Source organism: Monodon monoceros, unplaced genomic scaffold, assembly GCF_005190385.1.
Source record: "Monodon monoceros isolate NGI ecotype Baffin Bay Population unplaced genomic scaffold, NGI_Narwhal_1 Super_Scaffold_5, whole genome shotgun sequence".
Taxonomy (NCBI): Eukaryota; Metazoa; Chordata; class Mammalia; order Artiodactyla; family Monodontidae; genus Monodon; species Monodon monoceros.
Genome location: NW_021703782.1, coordinates 58634271 through 58648135, shown reverse-complemented (window position 1 = coordinate 58648135; position 13865 = coordinate 58634271). Strand labels below are relative to the sequence as shown.

The 13865-nt window shown below is 42.4% G+C and overlaps 1 protein-coding gene across 1 annotated transcript in view; it reads left to right on the top strand.

Annotated features, from left to right (window-relative positions):
- Positions 1–13865, top strand: part of SLC1A1 (solute carrier family 1 member 1) — a 61184-nt gene that overhangs the window by 26932 nt on the left and 20387 nt on the right. The window contains exon 3 of the mRNA XM_029201552.1: positions 13753–13845. Within this exon, the coding sequence (XP_029057385.1) occupies positions 13753–13845 (93 nt within the window). The remainder of the gene's footprint in view (positions 1–13752; positions 13846–13865) is intronic.

The following is a 13865-nucleotide window of genomic DNA, read 5'->3' as shown; positions in this document are numbered from 1 at the left end:
AGTTAGGATTCTTTGCAACTATTAAACACTTTGTTTTGGAAACATAGTTAATGAAGGTGGAAATGTTCCTGATACAATATAAAGTAGAAGGATAAAACAAATTAAACAACAAGATATTGTGTACAATCCAAATTTTATTAAAATGTATATACATTTTAAGAGTTGGGATCAAAACCAAATCGCTAACAATGATTAGATCCTGATACTAAGAAAAAGTGATTCACTGAGCTTTCTTTGCATTTTCAAGGCAAACACACGTTATTTTTGTTTTGTTTTGTATTTTCTTTCTTCCTTCCCTTCCTTCCTCTCTCTCTCTCCCTTCCCTCCCTCCCTCCCTCCTTCCCTCCCTCCCTCGCTCCCTTCCTTCCTTCCTTCCTTCCAGAAGAAGAAAGTAGGATGGATCTGCTCTGTGCTCCTCCAGCCTTCCCTCTGGTAGTTTCCCTCCCACTCTCCTCCCCAGCTCTGCTCCCTGTTCCTGCAGCTCAGCACCACCTTCACCTGGTGTGTGGTCCTTCCCCCAAACGCTGCAGTGGTCCTCAGCCTCCCCACCCAGCACAGAACCAGGAGAGTAAAGCAGAAGATGGCTATGGAAAATACACAGGAAGAACAGTTTTCAAGTTTTGAAAGCCTTTATAAATCCAGCAGGTCAAGAGCTTATTTTATACATTTATTAGGACAAAGGAGAATACATGTTGGAAGTGGGGGAGAGTTGAGTGAGTGCCCTAAGGATGCATAAATTAGTGGTAGAGACAAGCAAAACTGAGACCTAAGACTAATGATCTGTGCTTATGCATAATCTTGCATAACACGTAGGAAAAAAACCTCTGCCATCAAAGCCTCTGCTGCTGTAAAACTACTTACTTCATAGCTGTTTTAACAGGAAGAATATCTCTTTATGTGATGATGAGGATCAGATGTCACATTAATCAGGGGAATTTGAATATACAATGGTTATGAGATGGTATCAAGAAATTGTTGATAATTTTGTTAGCGGTGATAATGGCATTTAGTTACGTAAGAAAATGCTCTTTTATCAAAAGTGTGTGGAATTATGTAGGGATGAAATGACATAATGTCTGGAATTTGCTTTAAAACAGAAAAAAGAAGGACTTCTCTGGTGGCACAGTGGTTAAGAATCCACCTGCCAATGCAGGGGACATGTGTTTGAGCCCTGGTCCGGGAAGATCCCACATGCCACGGAGCAACTAAGCCAGTGCGCCACAACTACTGAGCCTGTGCTCTAGAGCCCGCAAACCACAACTACTGAGCCCATGTGCCACAACTACCGAAGCCCATGCACCTAGAGCCTGTGCTCCGCAGCAAGAGAAACCATCGCAATGAGAAGCCTGCACACAGCAAAGAAGAGTAGCCCCCTGCTCGCTGCAACTAGAGAAAGCCGGCACACAGCAACGAAGATGCAATGCAGCCAAAAATAAAAAATAAAATAAAATAAATTAATTTAAAAAAAAAGAGAGAGAGGAGGCACAATAGACATAATCTCAAGGCATTTTCAGAGGCGGATAGTGTAGGCACTAACAGAATCCTACCCTTAATTTACATCCTGAGGGACACACGTGTGCCATGTGCAGAATATCAGTGCTTAGTCTCTGTTAACGTTAGGGTCTGTAAGCTGTATTTATATCACACCACCAGGGAAATAGCAGGGGAAATGGCTTTTGGCCATGCCTGAGAATTGTGGCTCTGGAAAATCCTGGCCCATTCTTATCAGCCAGTGAGTTTAAATTCAGGTCACATTTTCTTTAATATACAAATTATAATGACTGGAGCCTCCAGCACAGGAATGGAACAGCTCTTTGGCGCCTGCTCCAAGAAATTCCCTGAGCATCTTTCCAGAATGCTGTCTTACTCCCCTGATGCAGAAGCTGCAATGACAACCATTTGATCGCACCTCCAGGGGCAAAGGTTTTCCATTACTGGTTTAACGAAGGCTTTGATTTAAACAGTATTTATTAAGCAACAGCCAGTATTTATTAAGGCTTAGATATAAACAGTATTTATTAGAATATATGTGTGAGTAGGTTTCCTTTCAAGCAGGGATCTGGAAGCTTTTATTGTAAAGGGCCAGATAGTGAATATTTTAGGCTTTTGAGCCATACTGTCCCTACCCAACTATCCAACTGGTTATCACAGAAGGGCAGCAGTCAGTAATATGTAAATGATTGGGCCTGGCTGCGTTGCCAATAAAATGTTTATTTACAGAAATCATAGGAGACCAGCTGGCAGCTGACCTCTGGCGAGATAAATTTAAGACTAGATTCTAACTCTCAAGATACAGTCTAATTGAGATGGAATCTGAGTGACAAACCAACACACCAAGCAGATACTACTTATAAGAAGTGAAGACACACAAGAATGAAGGATGGAGCAGATAAAGTGAAGTATCAAGGTATTTGGAGACTCCTATTTTTATTTTTGTTTAATTTTTTTTAAAATTTATTTTATTTTTGTATGCGTTGGGTCTTTGTTGCCGCGCAAGGGCTTTCTCTAGTTGCGGTGAGCGGGGGCTACTCTTCGTTGCAGTGCGCAGGCTTACTGCGGTGGCTTCTCTTGTTGCGGAGCACGGGCTCTAGGCACGTGGGCTCAGTAGTTGTGGCTCGCAGGCTCTAGAGTGCAGGCTCAGTAATTGTGGCGCACAGGCTTAGCTGCTCTGCAGCATGTGGGATCTTCCCAGACTAGGGCTTGAACCAGTGTCTCCTGCACGGGCAGGCGGATTCTTAACCACTGTGCCACCAGGGAAGCCCAAGATCCCTATTTTTAAATTCAGACTTTGCAGGTGGTGACATACTGGGATCGTCTAGGCTGGGGAGGGCATTTTTTTTAAGGATACGTATTCATTTACTCATAATCGGCTGTGTACCGGGAAGCTGTCCCACACCCTCCAGTGGAAAGAATCATGGCATATGCCTCCCTGAAACAGGTTCAGTTTAATTCAGAAAACACTGGTTAACTGTGTGAAAACAAACTAACCCTGTGAGAGGCTGAAGTTCCTACCATCCACCTGGTCATGGATCCCAGGTCTTCTGCTAGCCACGCAAGTCCATGAGTCCCCTTGTTGGCCAGAAGGTACAAGAGTTGAAGACTCACATATCACTTGGCTGTACAGCTTGCTATTAGGTAACTAAGAGCATCCAATATCAACTTCATCTATGGGGGAAAGTATGCATGCTTTTCTTGAAACATTGGTGGCTTTTCTATATAGTTTAGTCTCTACGAAAATTGCCACTTCAAGATGGATTATAAATTTAAAACTTACTGCTGGAGCTTAGAATCACACAGGCTGAGAATGAACATCTTACCTCATTTGCACCATCTGGAACCACTGGACTCTGCCTGCATTTCAAGAAGTGCCTCCTTTCTCTTTTCCCAGATTTGTTTGGGAACCAAGAAAATAAGATGGCCTAAACAGCTTTGCACACATGGATTAAACATTCCCCTAAGACCAACAAGAAACTTTTGTTGTGTTAGAACACAGTTATTGAAGCCAGAGGACTTATTATATTAACTGGGTTTCTACAACGTGTTTTCTCCAAAGAAGGAAGGGGTACATTGTATACATAAGGAATGGAGTTCCCATAATGAATGTGCCACTGGCCACAGTAATAAAGAGAAAAGCAGCAAGAGTGTTCCCTGCTTCAGTCCCTGACATAGTGAAACCCAGAGAGTCCACCCTGAATGAGCTTTCCTTTTGCCTAAACCAGTGCTGCTAGACTGGTTCACAGCTCTGTTCAACTGAGTTAACCTGGTTTTGTTTCTTAAAAAAAAAAAAAAAACAAGGAGTGAGCCTCATATACTTGAGTCACTTTTCCACAATTGCCTCAATTGCCTCTCTTTGTCAACCTAATGTGAAAGCAAGTAGGTTTTGCCATTTCTTTGGGACTTCATCCTTTATGAGGGCTTCCATGTCCTGTAAAACTTGTATTAAATAAATGTGTATACTTTTCTCCTGTTAAAAAAATAGAAAAAATGAGTGAGAAATCATGCGAGGATTCTAAGGAACCTCCTTTGTGGAGTACATGGATCTGGGAAACGACATTCATTCATTCATTCATTTCATCTTCAATGTCCCAGGCTCTGTGCTGGGCATACAAGATATAAAGAGAAGTCCTGTCCCTCAAGAAAGGGAAACGACATTGGAATGCTGTGTGATAAGTGCTTTGTGGGAATGAGGACGGGGAAGGGACATTGGGTGGAGTTTTGAAGAAGAGATAGGAATCAGATGAAGTGAGGCAGGCATTCCAGGCAGAAGAAAATAGCAGAAGGCATGGCATCTTGGGAGGACAGTGAGACTTGGACTGGAATGCTGCAAACCTGGGGAGGAGGCATGAGAATGGAAGGCTGAGGGCATGGCTTCATGTGATTTGTGCGCCTTCCTGGGAGGTCGACATGAGCCTGTAGGCATGCGAAGCAAGTTAGAGCAGTGACTCCCACCTGTGTCATTATCTCCAAAGGAACACCCTGAACAAGCGAGGAAGTATTGTTTAAAAGAAAATTCAGTGACAGTCCAAGATGGTAAGGCAGACTTTATTCCATCATGGTAGGTAGAGGTACCACTGCAATGGGATTTTGCAGTGGAGGAAAGAGAGTGGGTTCAACTCCAAATGAATACAACATGAGCCACTGGGAGTTGATAGCCAAGAAACTGAGTAGTGAGAACAGTGGATGGAAGGTTACTGTGAGGAAACGTCGGAGGTAAGCGGGATTCTGCCTAAACTGACCTCTAACAGGATTCTTGCTGAAGACAGGCCAGGTTAATCAGATATCCCCTGAGGGGTGGTGGAGAATGAGGAGCCTGATTAGATATGGAGAGTGATCAGATATTGAGGTATGGGGGTTCTGGTTAAACTGATTTAGCAGGGTTCTTGCTAAAACTAGATTTTACAGTGAAGTCCACAGTTAGGCCTAGGAGAAGGTTCAGGAGCCTGACTAAAGTGGGGTCAAGCAAAGAATCTTTGTCAGTATCAATCACAGAGGAACAGGAGAGTCTACTGGTTAAGAGCCAGACTGCCTGGGTTTGCATCCTGGCTCTGCCATTTACTAGCTGTGAAACCTTGAACAAGTTACTTAACGCGTCCTCAACTGTAAAATAGGGATAATGATAATACTATGTCATAGTGCCCTGGAAGAGCTATATAATTTTTTAACTTACTCTTTTTTGTCTGATACTATCAGAGGTTTCTAGACAGTCCCAACGTTGGCATCAGAAGCTACAGGGTCAGTATTAGAATCAAGCCCACACAGGTGAGTTCACACAATGCGTTCATTCTGGAAATGAAAATAATAGGAAAAGGCTTGCTCTGCCAGCAATGTTAAGTTCCTCAGCATACAAACAGCCTCTACCCAGATGCCTGAGCTACCAGCTTTGTAAGGTAAGGAGAAGCAAAGAGAGAGCTCGGTAATAATTAGCTTGCGGTAGAAAGCCAAAAAAGTCTCACTGAGCTGTTAGTTATCCTGATGTCAAAGCACGGACTTTGAAGAGAGCGGCTGAGCTCCTTAGATCCTCTGAGGTGTGTTTAATGCTTATTGAACAAGAAGCCTCCTATAAAAGCTCATTGAATCTTCTGAAAAATTGGCCCAACTACAAATACCACTGTCCTCTATGATATTAAAAAAAAAAAAAAAAAAGTTAAAACAGCACCTGGATTGCTGAAGAACCAGGAGACCAGCCCATTGCTTCTTGACAGATGTTTTGAACATCAAATGTGGACCTGCTGACAAAGGCTGCAAGTGAGAGCCTTTAGTTCATTTGCTGGGGACCATTTTTTTTTTTTAACTTCACAGAATAGTCTGGGAGGTGATAGAACCTATTTCAAGGCAGTTCTTTGTATTAATGTCTCTAAGGAAAATAGATGTCATAGGTGAAGCGTGCACAGAAATATATTTTGCATGCTCCCCTCTGCCTTTTCTCTTTCCCCCTTTTAACATCCCAGGAGTATTAATCCAGGCCCCCCTGAATCAACAAAGTGAGAGCATAGCCAGCCTTGTTTTCTCTGGGGAATGAACTTATTTCTTTATCCTCATAGCAACCCAATGAAAGTAAGTAGGACCTTACCTCTCTATCTTCAGAGATGAGGAAACAGGAGATTGAAGAGAGATTCAGCCAATTTTCCAAGATTACACAGATCATAAGGGCAGCACCTAGGACTGACGCAGAGTCTCGGGCTCCATTCTGGAACCTTCTGCTGCCTGGGGACCAGAGCCTGGGAAGAGGTGCCTGGGGGCAGGCAGCCATACATAGGTTTTCTATTTTACCTTAAGTGCAACGAGAGGCTTATACATGCATGTGAAATGGCCTGATTTATGTTTTAAAAAGACCTCTTTAGTGGCCATGTGATGAAGGAATACAGAAGGATTATGGTAGGAGTGAGGGAACGAACGAGTTAACACTTGTGTAGTGCCTTCCATGTGCCCAGTGACACATTTCATATTGATCGTTTCATTCAATAATAACGGAGGCTATTGACTGAGTAAAATTTAAGTTCTAGGTGTGCTATAGGTACTGTTTCTGACCCTCACAACAGCTGTACAAGATGGGGTTGTTCACTTTGCTCCTCACAATTACACTTTACGAGGTAGAGGCATTTAAAACCTCCATTTTAGGGACTTCCCTGGTGGTGCAGCGGTTAAAAATCCACCTGCCAATGCAGGGGACACGGGTTTGAGCCCTGGTCTGGGAAGATCCCACATGCCGCAGAGGAACTAAGCCCGGGTGGCACAACTACTGAGCCTGCACTCTAGAGCCCATGAGCCACAACTACTGAGCCTGCGTGCCGCAACTACTGAAGCCCACGTGCCTAGAGCCCGTGCTCCACAACAAGAGAAGCCACCACAAGGAGCCTGCGCAACGCAACGAAGAGTAACCCCCACTCGCCGCAACTAGAGAAAGCCCGCGCACAGCAACAAAGACCCAACGCAACCAAAAATAAATAAATTTATTAAAAAAAAAAAATCCTCCATTTTATAGATGTGATCCCAGGGGGTCCCACCGAAGCCCATACTTGTTTCTCCATGTGCCGGTGGCCTCTCTGCTGGTGATGGAGAGACAGGAGTCCTCTGGATAAGAGGATGCCCCAGTGCAATGAGTTTCTTGAATGATGTGTCCATTCATAATTGTGAAGCACCATCAGACGCCAGACCCAAAAATCTTCCAGTAACAGTTAATTCTGATACCTTAATGGCAAGGTGGGGCGAGATCATCACGAAATTTTGTTCTCAGGTGGGTGGTAGCTTAATCAGAGAGCTCTCAGAGGAGTCTTTTGCCCTCAGTTGTTTATCTTTAAAACATACTATTGTTTAGCCCACGCTTCCTTTGCAGTGTTTTCATTAAAAAATTCTAGTAGATTGTTACTGCTTTGGTCAGGAGCCAGCACCCCAGCTCATCCAAGCCTCCTCCGGAGGTGAAAAAACACGTGTGGTTTCTTAAAGAGCTAGCAGGTGCCCCTAAATTCCAAGGACTACCTCTGTTTCTAGGCCACAGCTCAGCCTCAAAACTATCCCTGTTTTTAAAGGACAATCCTGGACTCACTTGTAACTGGACTTGTTAAAGAAAAGAAATTCGGTGATACTTGTTAAAGATGGTAAGGCAGACTTGACCTAGGACCATAAAGACAAGTGTAGGGACCACTACAATGAGATTCTGCAGTGGAGGAGAGAGACTGGGCTCAACTCTGAATAGAGCATGGAAATGGGAATTTATAGCCAAGGAGCAACGGGGGTGGGGGCCACGGGATGGATAATTATTAAGAGAAAACATCAGGGGTAAGGGGGATTCTGGCTAAACTGACCCAATAAGATTGATGTTGAAGACAGGCCAGAGTAATCAGACATCATCTGGGAGATGGTAGAGGATTAAGAGACCTGATCGGATGTCTAGGATGATATCAAGGGTAGGGGGTTCTGGCTAAACTGACTTAGCAGGGTTCTTGCTAAAACTGTATTTTGCAAGGAAGTACACAGATGGGCCTAAGAGAAGGTTCAGAAGCCTGACTAAAGTGTGGCCAAGCAAAGAATCTTTGTCAGAATCCGGCACATCTTGATGCTGCCTGCTGCGAGTTGCTTCTGGTCACCTCAGCCTGGTGACACCTCTGGCTCCTCTGAAAGCCCATGGTACCAGGTCTCTGCACCAGTGCTTTACAGAGCATCCAGTTTTTAAAGTGGGTGGGAAAGATCCAGTTTTTTAAATTTCCAATCTGCATGGATCAATAATCTTTGTAAACTATAATAGAAATGAATTACTAGGAAGAAGATATAAAAAACAAAGACACACAAAACACTTGCCCGATTTTTTATTATTACATTCAACAGACAAAATTCTGTTCAATTGCTATAAACTTTCAAACACTTACCTTTGATTTCTGTGCAGATCCTGTCGCACCTGCTTTGCAGTGTATTAGTGCACAGTTCCCTCTCATTTGTCAGTTGCTAAAGGGCAGGTGTTAGCTTCCAGAAGAATTGAGTTTTGGGAGTGGACCGTAAGGAGAGGCGGTCCTCTAGACTTCACCAGGCATGAGGCCTGGCCTGAAAGCCAGGAATCCAGAGGCTCTTTAGAGTAAAACTCACCATGTTATGGTGATGTTTCACCTGTAAGAGTTTTAAATTTTTAAAATTATTTTTAATTGTGGTTAAAGTACACATAACATAAAATTTACCTTTTTTTTTTTTTTTTTTTTTTTTGGCCATGTCCTGTGGCATATGGCATCTTAGTTCCTCGACCAGGGATCGAACCTGCACCCCCTGCTTTGGAAGTGCAGAGTCTTAACCACTGGACCGCTAGCGAAGTCCTAAATTTTACCATCTTAACCATTTTTTAGTGTATAATTCAGTGGCATTAAGTACATTCACATTGTTGCATAACCATCACCACCACTCATCTCCAGAACTCTTCATCTTGCAAACTGAAACTCTGTACTCATAAATAGCTCCCCATTCTCCTTTATCAAGGCGGCCATATTCTCAACCACTGTCTCATACTAGCCCCATGCATGTGCTACAAAATCTAGTCCAGCGCTGCCCAGTAGACCTTTCTGTGATGATGGAATTGTTCTCTATTTTTGCTGTCCATTGCAGTAGCCACCAGCTACATGTAAGAGAGCACTTGAAAAGCGCTGTCTTCAGAGTCCAAGGTCTGGATTAAGTTACCATTTGCAGGACAACATCCATTGAGCTAGACCACACGTTCTCAACAGGAGCAATATGGCCTCGAGGCAGCAAAAGCTGGTTCCTAGGGTGGGGGGGGGACTTACTCTTCTCATGTAAAGAGCACTTATATACATTTAGTACGTGAACAGATGAACAGTTTGTGCTATTAAAATTTCATGGGATGGCAATGAGGAAAAAATATCTCAGACTGGAGGAGGGGTGAGTGGGGTGGAGCACACAATAATGAAAAAAAAAGAAAAACACTAAGATGCTAAATATGTTCTCACATGGAGGTCTGTTATGGGTGAAAAGTATTTTTGTTGGCCACTCTGGGAACCATACCAAACTGCCCTGTATGAGTGGTTTTTAAGATTACCTGCCAAGTTCCTAATCTCTTACATGGGAGTGGATCTTTGAAATGGGCTCACTTTGTGAGGAGAGGAATACCAATAAGAAGTGCAGTTTTTTCTGTCACATGGAAAGCATCGAATACAAAATTCATAAAGCATCTTATTTAACACACAGAGGATCCAGAAAAGAATAAGCCTCTGGCCTTAGAGCACTATGGTCAGCATGGTGATGGAAAAGCACATCAAGAGATGATGGCTGATCAGGTTTACCGTCATCCTCTCCACCGCCCCTGTGCTACCAAGGTACAGGTTGCACTGAATTTCTTTTTTTAATACATTTATTTATTTATTTATTTTTGGCTGCGCTGGGTCTTTGTTTCTGCACGCGGGCTTTCTCTAGTTGCGGCGAGCGGGGGCTACTCTTCGTTGCGGTGCGCGGGCTTCTCATTGCAATGGCTTCTCTTGTTGTGGAACACGGGCTCTAGGCGCGCGGGCTTCAGTAGTTGTGGCACACGGGCTCAGTAGTTGTGGTGCACAGGCTTAGTTGCTCCGCAGCACATGGGGGTCTTTCCAGACCAGGGCTCGAGCCTGTGTCCCCTGCACTGGCAGGCGGATTCTTAACCACTGTGCCACCAGGGAAGCCCTGCACTGAATTTTGTAACATATTTAAGCTTGAGTTTATTCATTCAACATTGCTGAGCACCCACTAAATGCTGGACATTCTGGTAAGGTCTAGAGATTATGCTGATGTCCAGTATGGTAGCCATTAGCCACATGTGGCTATTTATATTGCGATTAAAATTAAGCAGAATTTAAAATCAGTTCCTCGGTCACACTAGCCACATTGCAAGTGCTCACTAGCCATGGGTAGCTGGGGCTACTGCAATGGACAGCACAAACCAAGAACCTTTCTATCATCACAGGAAGTTCTACGGGCAGTGCTGGTCTAGAATTTTGTAGCACGTGGATAGACCCAGTATGACATAGTGGTTAAGATCTGGCCCTTGGGGTCAAACCTGGGTTGGGATCCAGCTCTACCACTCACCAGCTGTAGGACCTTGGAATGTCACTTAGCCTTTCTGAGCCACAGCCTTCTCTGTAAAATGGGAGTAATAAGGCCTAGCTCATGGGGTTATATAGTAAGCATAAAAGGAGATGATGCACTTAACATGCTGTCATTGCTCAATACACAGTGTCTATTAACATTTTCATTTTTATTATAATTATCATTATTACTGGCAGGTGGGGTGTTTAGACCACCCATCCAGACATTTTATATTCATGTTAAGTTCAGTAATGTTCCTGTTATAAAGGTTTTCAAATATTAGGCTGTTTCCCTGCATATGTTCCCTCCCTTTATGGCAGTCACCCACCCCTCATCCTCAACATTGTGTTAAAAATTGTTGAGAACCTGGATTTGAGTGTGAATGCTGCCCCCAATCAGTGGTGGCTAGAAAGTTAGAGTGGTAACTCTAGAGAGGTGGAGAAGTGTGACTGTTGATTTGAATACACTTCTGATATATCCAAGAGAACTGTAGGACCTAGGTAGATTCGAGAGATGGGGAACAAAGCTCTTCCTAAAAGTAACTACAAGAGAGTTGTTGTACTCCAGCAGAGAGGAGCTGGCTGACTGCTTCGGGGGCTGTATTTGTTTAAAATATTTCCGCCAAGAATCTCATTATTATGAAGCCTTTTATTGCCATCTGGGACCTGGAATAAAAGCAGAGGCACCAGCCCATGACCAAATCATCAAGACAAATTAAGACATATCCATATATGCTGGAAACAATTACCCACATAGATTTAATTTGTTTCACTGCTGGAAGAAAATCCTGAGCGGGCATGAAACACATACCTGAGAGCAGTTCTGCAGCCACCCTGTGAGCCTGTCACTTGTCAGTGCCTTAGGGACTGGGAGATGCTTAAATTGGATGTCTGACAAAGGTCAATATATCTGAAAATACATCTTCTGTTAGATCAGGGATACAGGTGTTTGTACAGGTTACTTGGAGTGCTGTTAAGTTGGTGATTTTTTTAACCCACCATTATTGTTATGAATAATTATTATAATTGTTTATCAAAATAATGTATGGAGGTCAAAAATGGAATAGGAACATTTTATAATCAAATAATACACTTAGCAAGCTTATATATTTGCATTATTGTTTGCTCTTTTTTAAGAGACCAAAGCTAAATGAGATAGTTTATTGGTTTCTGAGTTGTAGCCTTCAGTGTCTCTTAATTTTTTTTGTTATTGTTTCTTGTAGAATTATTGTTTTTAATTGTCTTAACATTAGGAAAAGAAGTCTGCTCAGCCTACCACATTCTTTTTCCCGAAGAAAGAGAATAGGATCTATCATCCAGGTTATTCTAGTATGTGACTGCTGCAGTATACCCATCATATGGTAACTGCACAATCTTGCTCCGGAGGTTGGTTAATGAGCCCTTAACAACATCCTGGGGTGACTGCTAGAGGCCAGAGCCCCTTCTCTCAAAATATTAACTTCATAAAGAACAATCAACAGCCAGAGGAATGGCGTGTTTAGAGTGAGAGATGACTTTTTCTGTCGTCATCATCATGATAGCTTCCTTACATATTTTTCCTGTACGTCAACTATGTACGATTATATTTGAGGAGCATAATCCCCTAGTCACTTAAAAAAAATGGATAGGCCTTTTATAGCATGAGGAGTGAATATAAAAGCTACTTGTGCTTGCTGATAGCCTGCAGGTTTACGACCTTTTCCTCCGGGTTGTCTCATGACAACCTCTTCATTTTTCCTGCTACCTTGTACTTCAGGTTTTGCGAACAGTTATGGAACAACTCGTGTGTTGAAGACTCAAAAATCACTTTCTATGGTGATCGTTTGATTCAAAATGTGATTCTCATTTTGGAAGTCGGACAGGGTAGTCTGAAACCTTCAAATGACGGTTTGCTGAAAGATGACTTGGTCGCTTCTGAACCTGCCTCGTGTCCCACGTAGAAGCAGTCCAGTTAGAGAGATGCATCATTTGATTCCATTTATATGAGCATCTTTGATGGAACGCAGAGGTTTCTAGCAAGGAGGGATGTGTGCCTTCCACCTCTACAGCTATCCTTGGCATTCTACACAACCATTTCAAGTCAGGTAACATTCAGTCACTTTACTGGCAGCCAAAGACCATGTGAAACTAGATCTAACAATGTGGTCCTAAGTCTCTTTGATTACCTGTGCCCTCGGAAATTTTTATTTATATCCCAACTCCAACTGGGATTGTAAGGAGTCTCACAATCAAAGCCATACAGAATAAGGTTGTAAACATAAAAGCAATTTAAAAATCATGAAAAGAAGGAAATTTGCTAGCCAGGATGGATAATGAAATTACTGTGATTTATTATTGAATTTGGCCCTGAGATTGTCTAAAGATCCATCATTAAGTAGATGATTAAATACCTGTGGTACAGCCACATGACAGAAGATTATGTAGCCTTTAAAATTATCTGCGGGGTGAATTTGTAACAATAAGAAAAGATGCTTATAATACAGTATTTAGAAGAGAGAGGATTAAAAACTATCAAATTATCTCAGCCATGTTTACAAAAAATTGAGAAAAAAATATGGGGATAAAATTCACCAGAATATTGACTACAGCTGATGACATGAAGTGATTTTTTTTTTTGTTTTCATCTTTATGTTTTTTTCTTTTCTTCAGGTAATTACAATGAACATATATATTATAATCACGTGTAAAAGTTATTTTTTTAGTTGACTGTGAGATTCCTGACAAAAAAAGGCAGAAAGGGAAACAATCATGAGTTACATGGTTTTTATTATGTGATGAAAGAACTTTCTCAGTTCTTCAAGGTAAACTTTTCCTTGATACTGAATCCCAAAAGAATGTTGAGTGATATAATGTCCAAATCTTGATAAAGTTCTTAGAGCAGATGCAGAAGGGGGGACTCCTTTTACTGTCTCATGACCACCCCCAAGAGCAGCCAAAGACACAGCACTCACTATGGGCTAAAGTAGTAGGGATTAGCCAGAGGGGAACTTGCCTCCCACTAGGCTTCTGTCTCTTAATTCTGCATTTGGAATGTTGAAGTGGTTCTTTTGCCCATTGCATTTATTCAAACAAAATGTGTGAGATAGGCCTAGCAGATGCAGACACAGCTCTCAGCTCTTTTTTTCACACCTTGAGGATTGAATCACCACCAGTCCTGGAAATTTTTTTGAGTAATATAATTTGATTTCTCCCCCCTTTTCAGGTGTTGCTGCACTGGATTCCAACATATCTGGAAAAATCGGTCTACGTGCTGTCGTGTATTACTTCTGTACCACTGTCATTGCTGTAATTTTAGGTAAAATTTATTTCTGAATC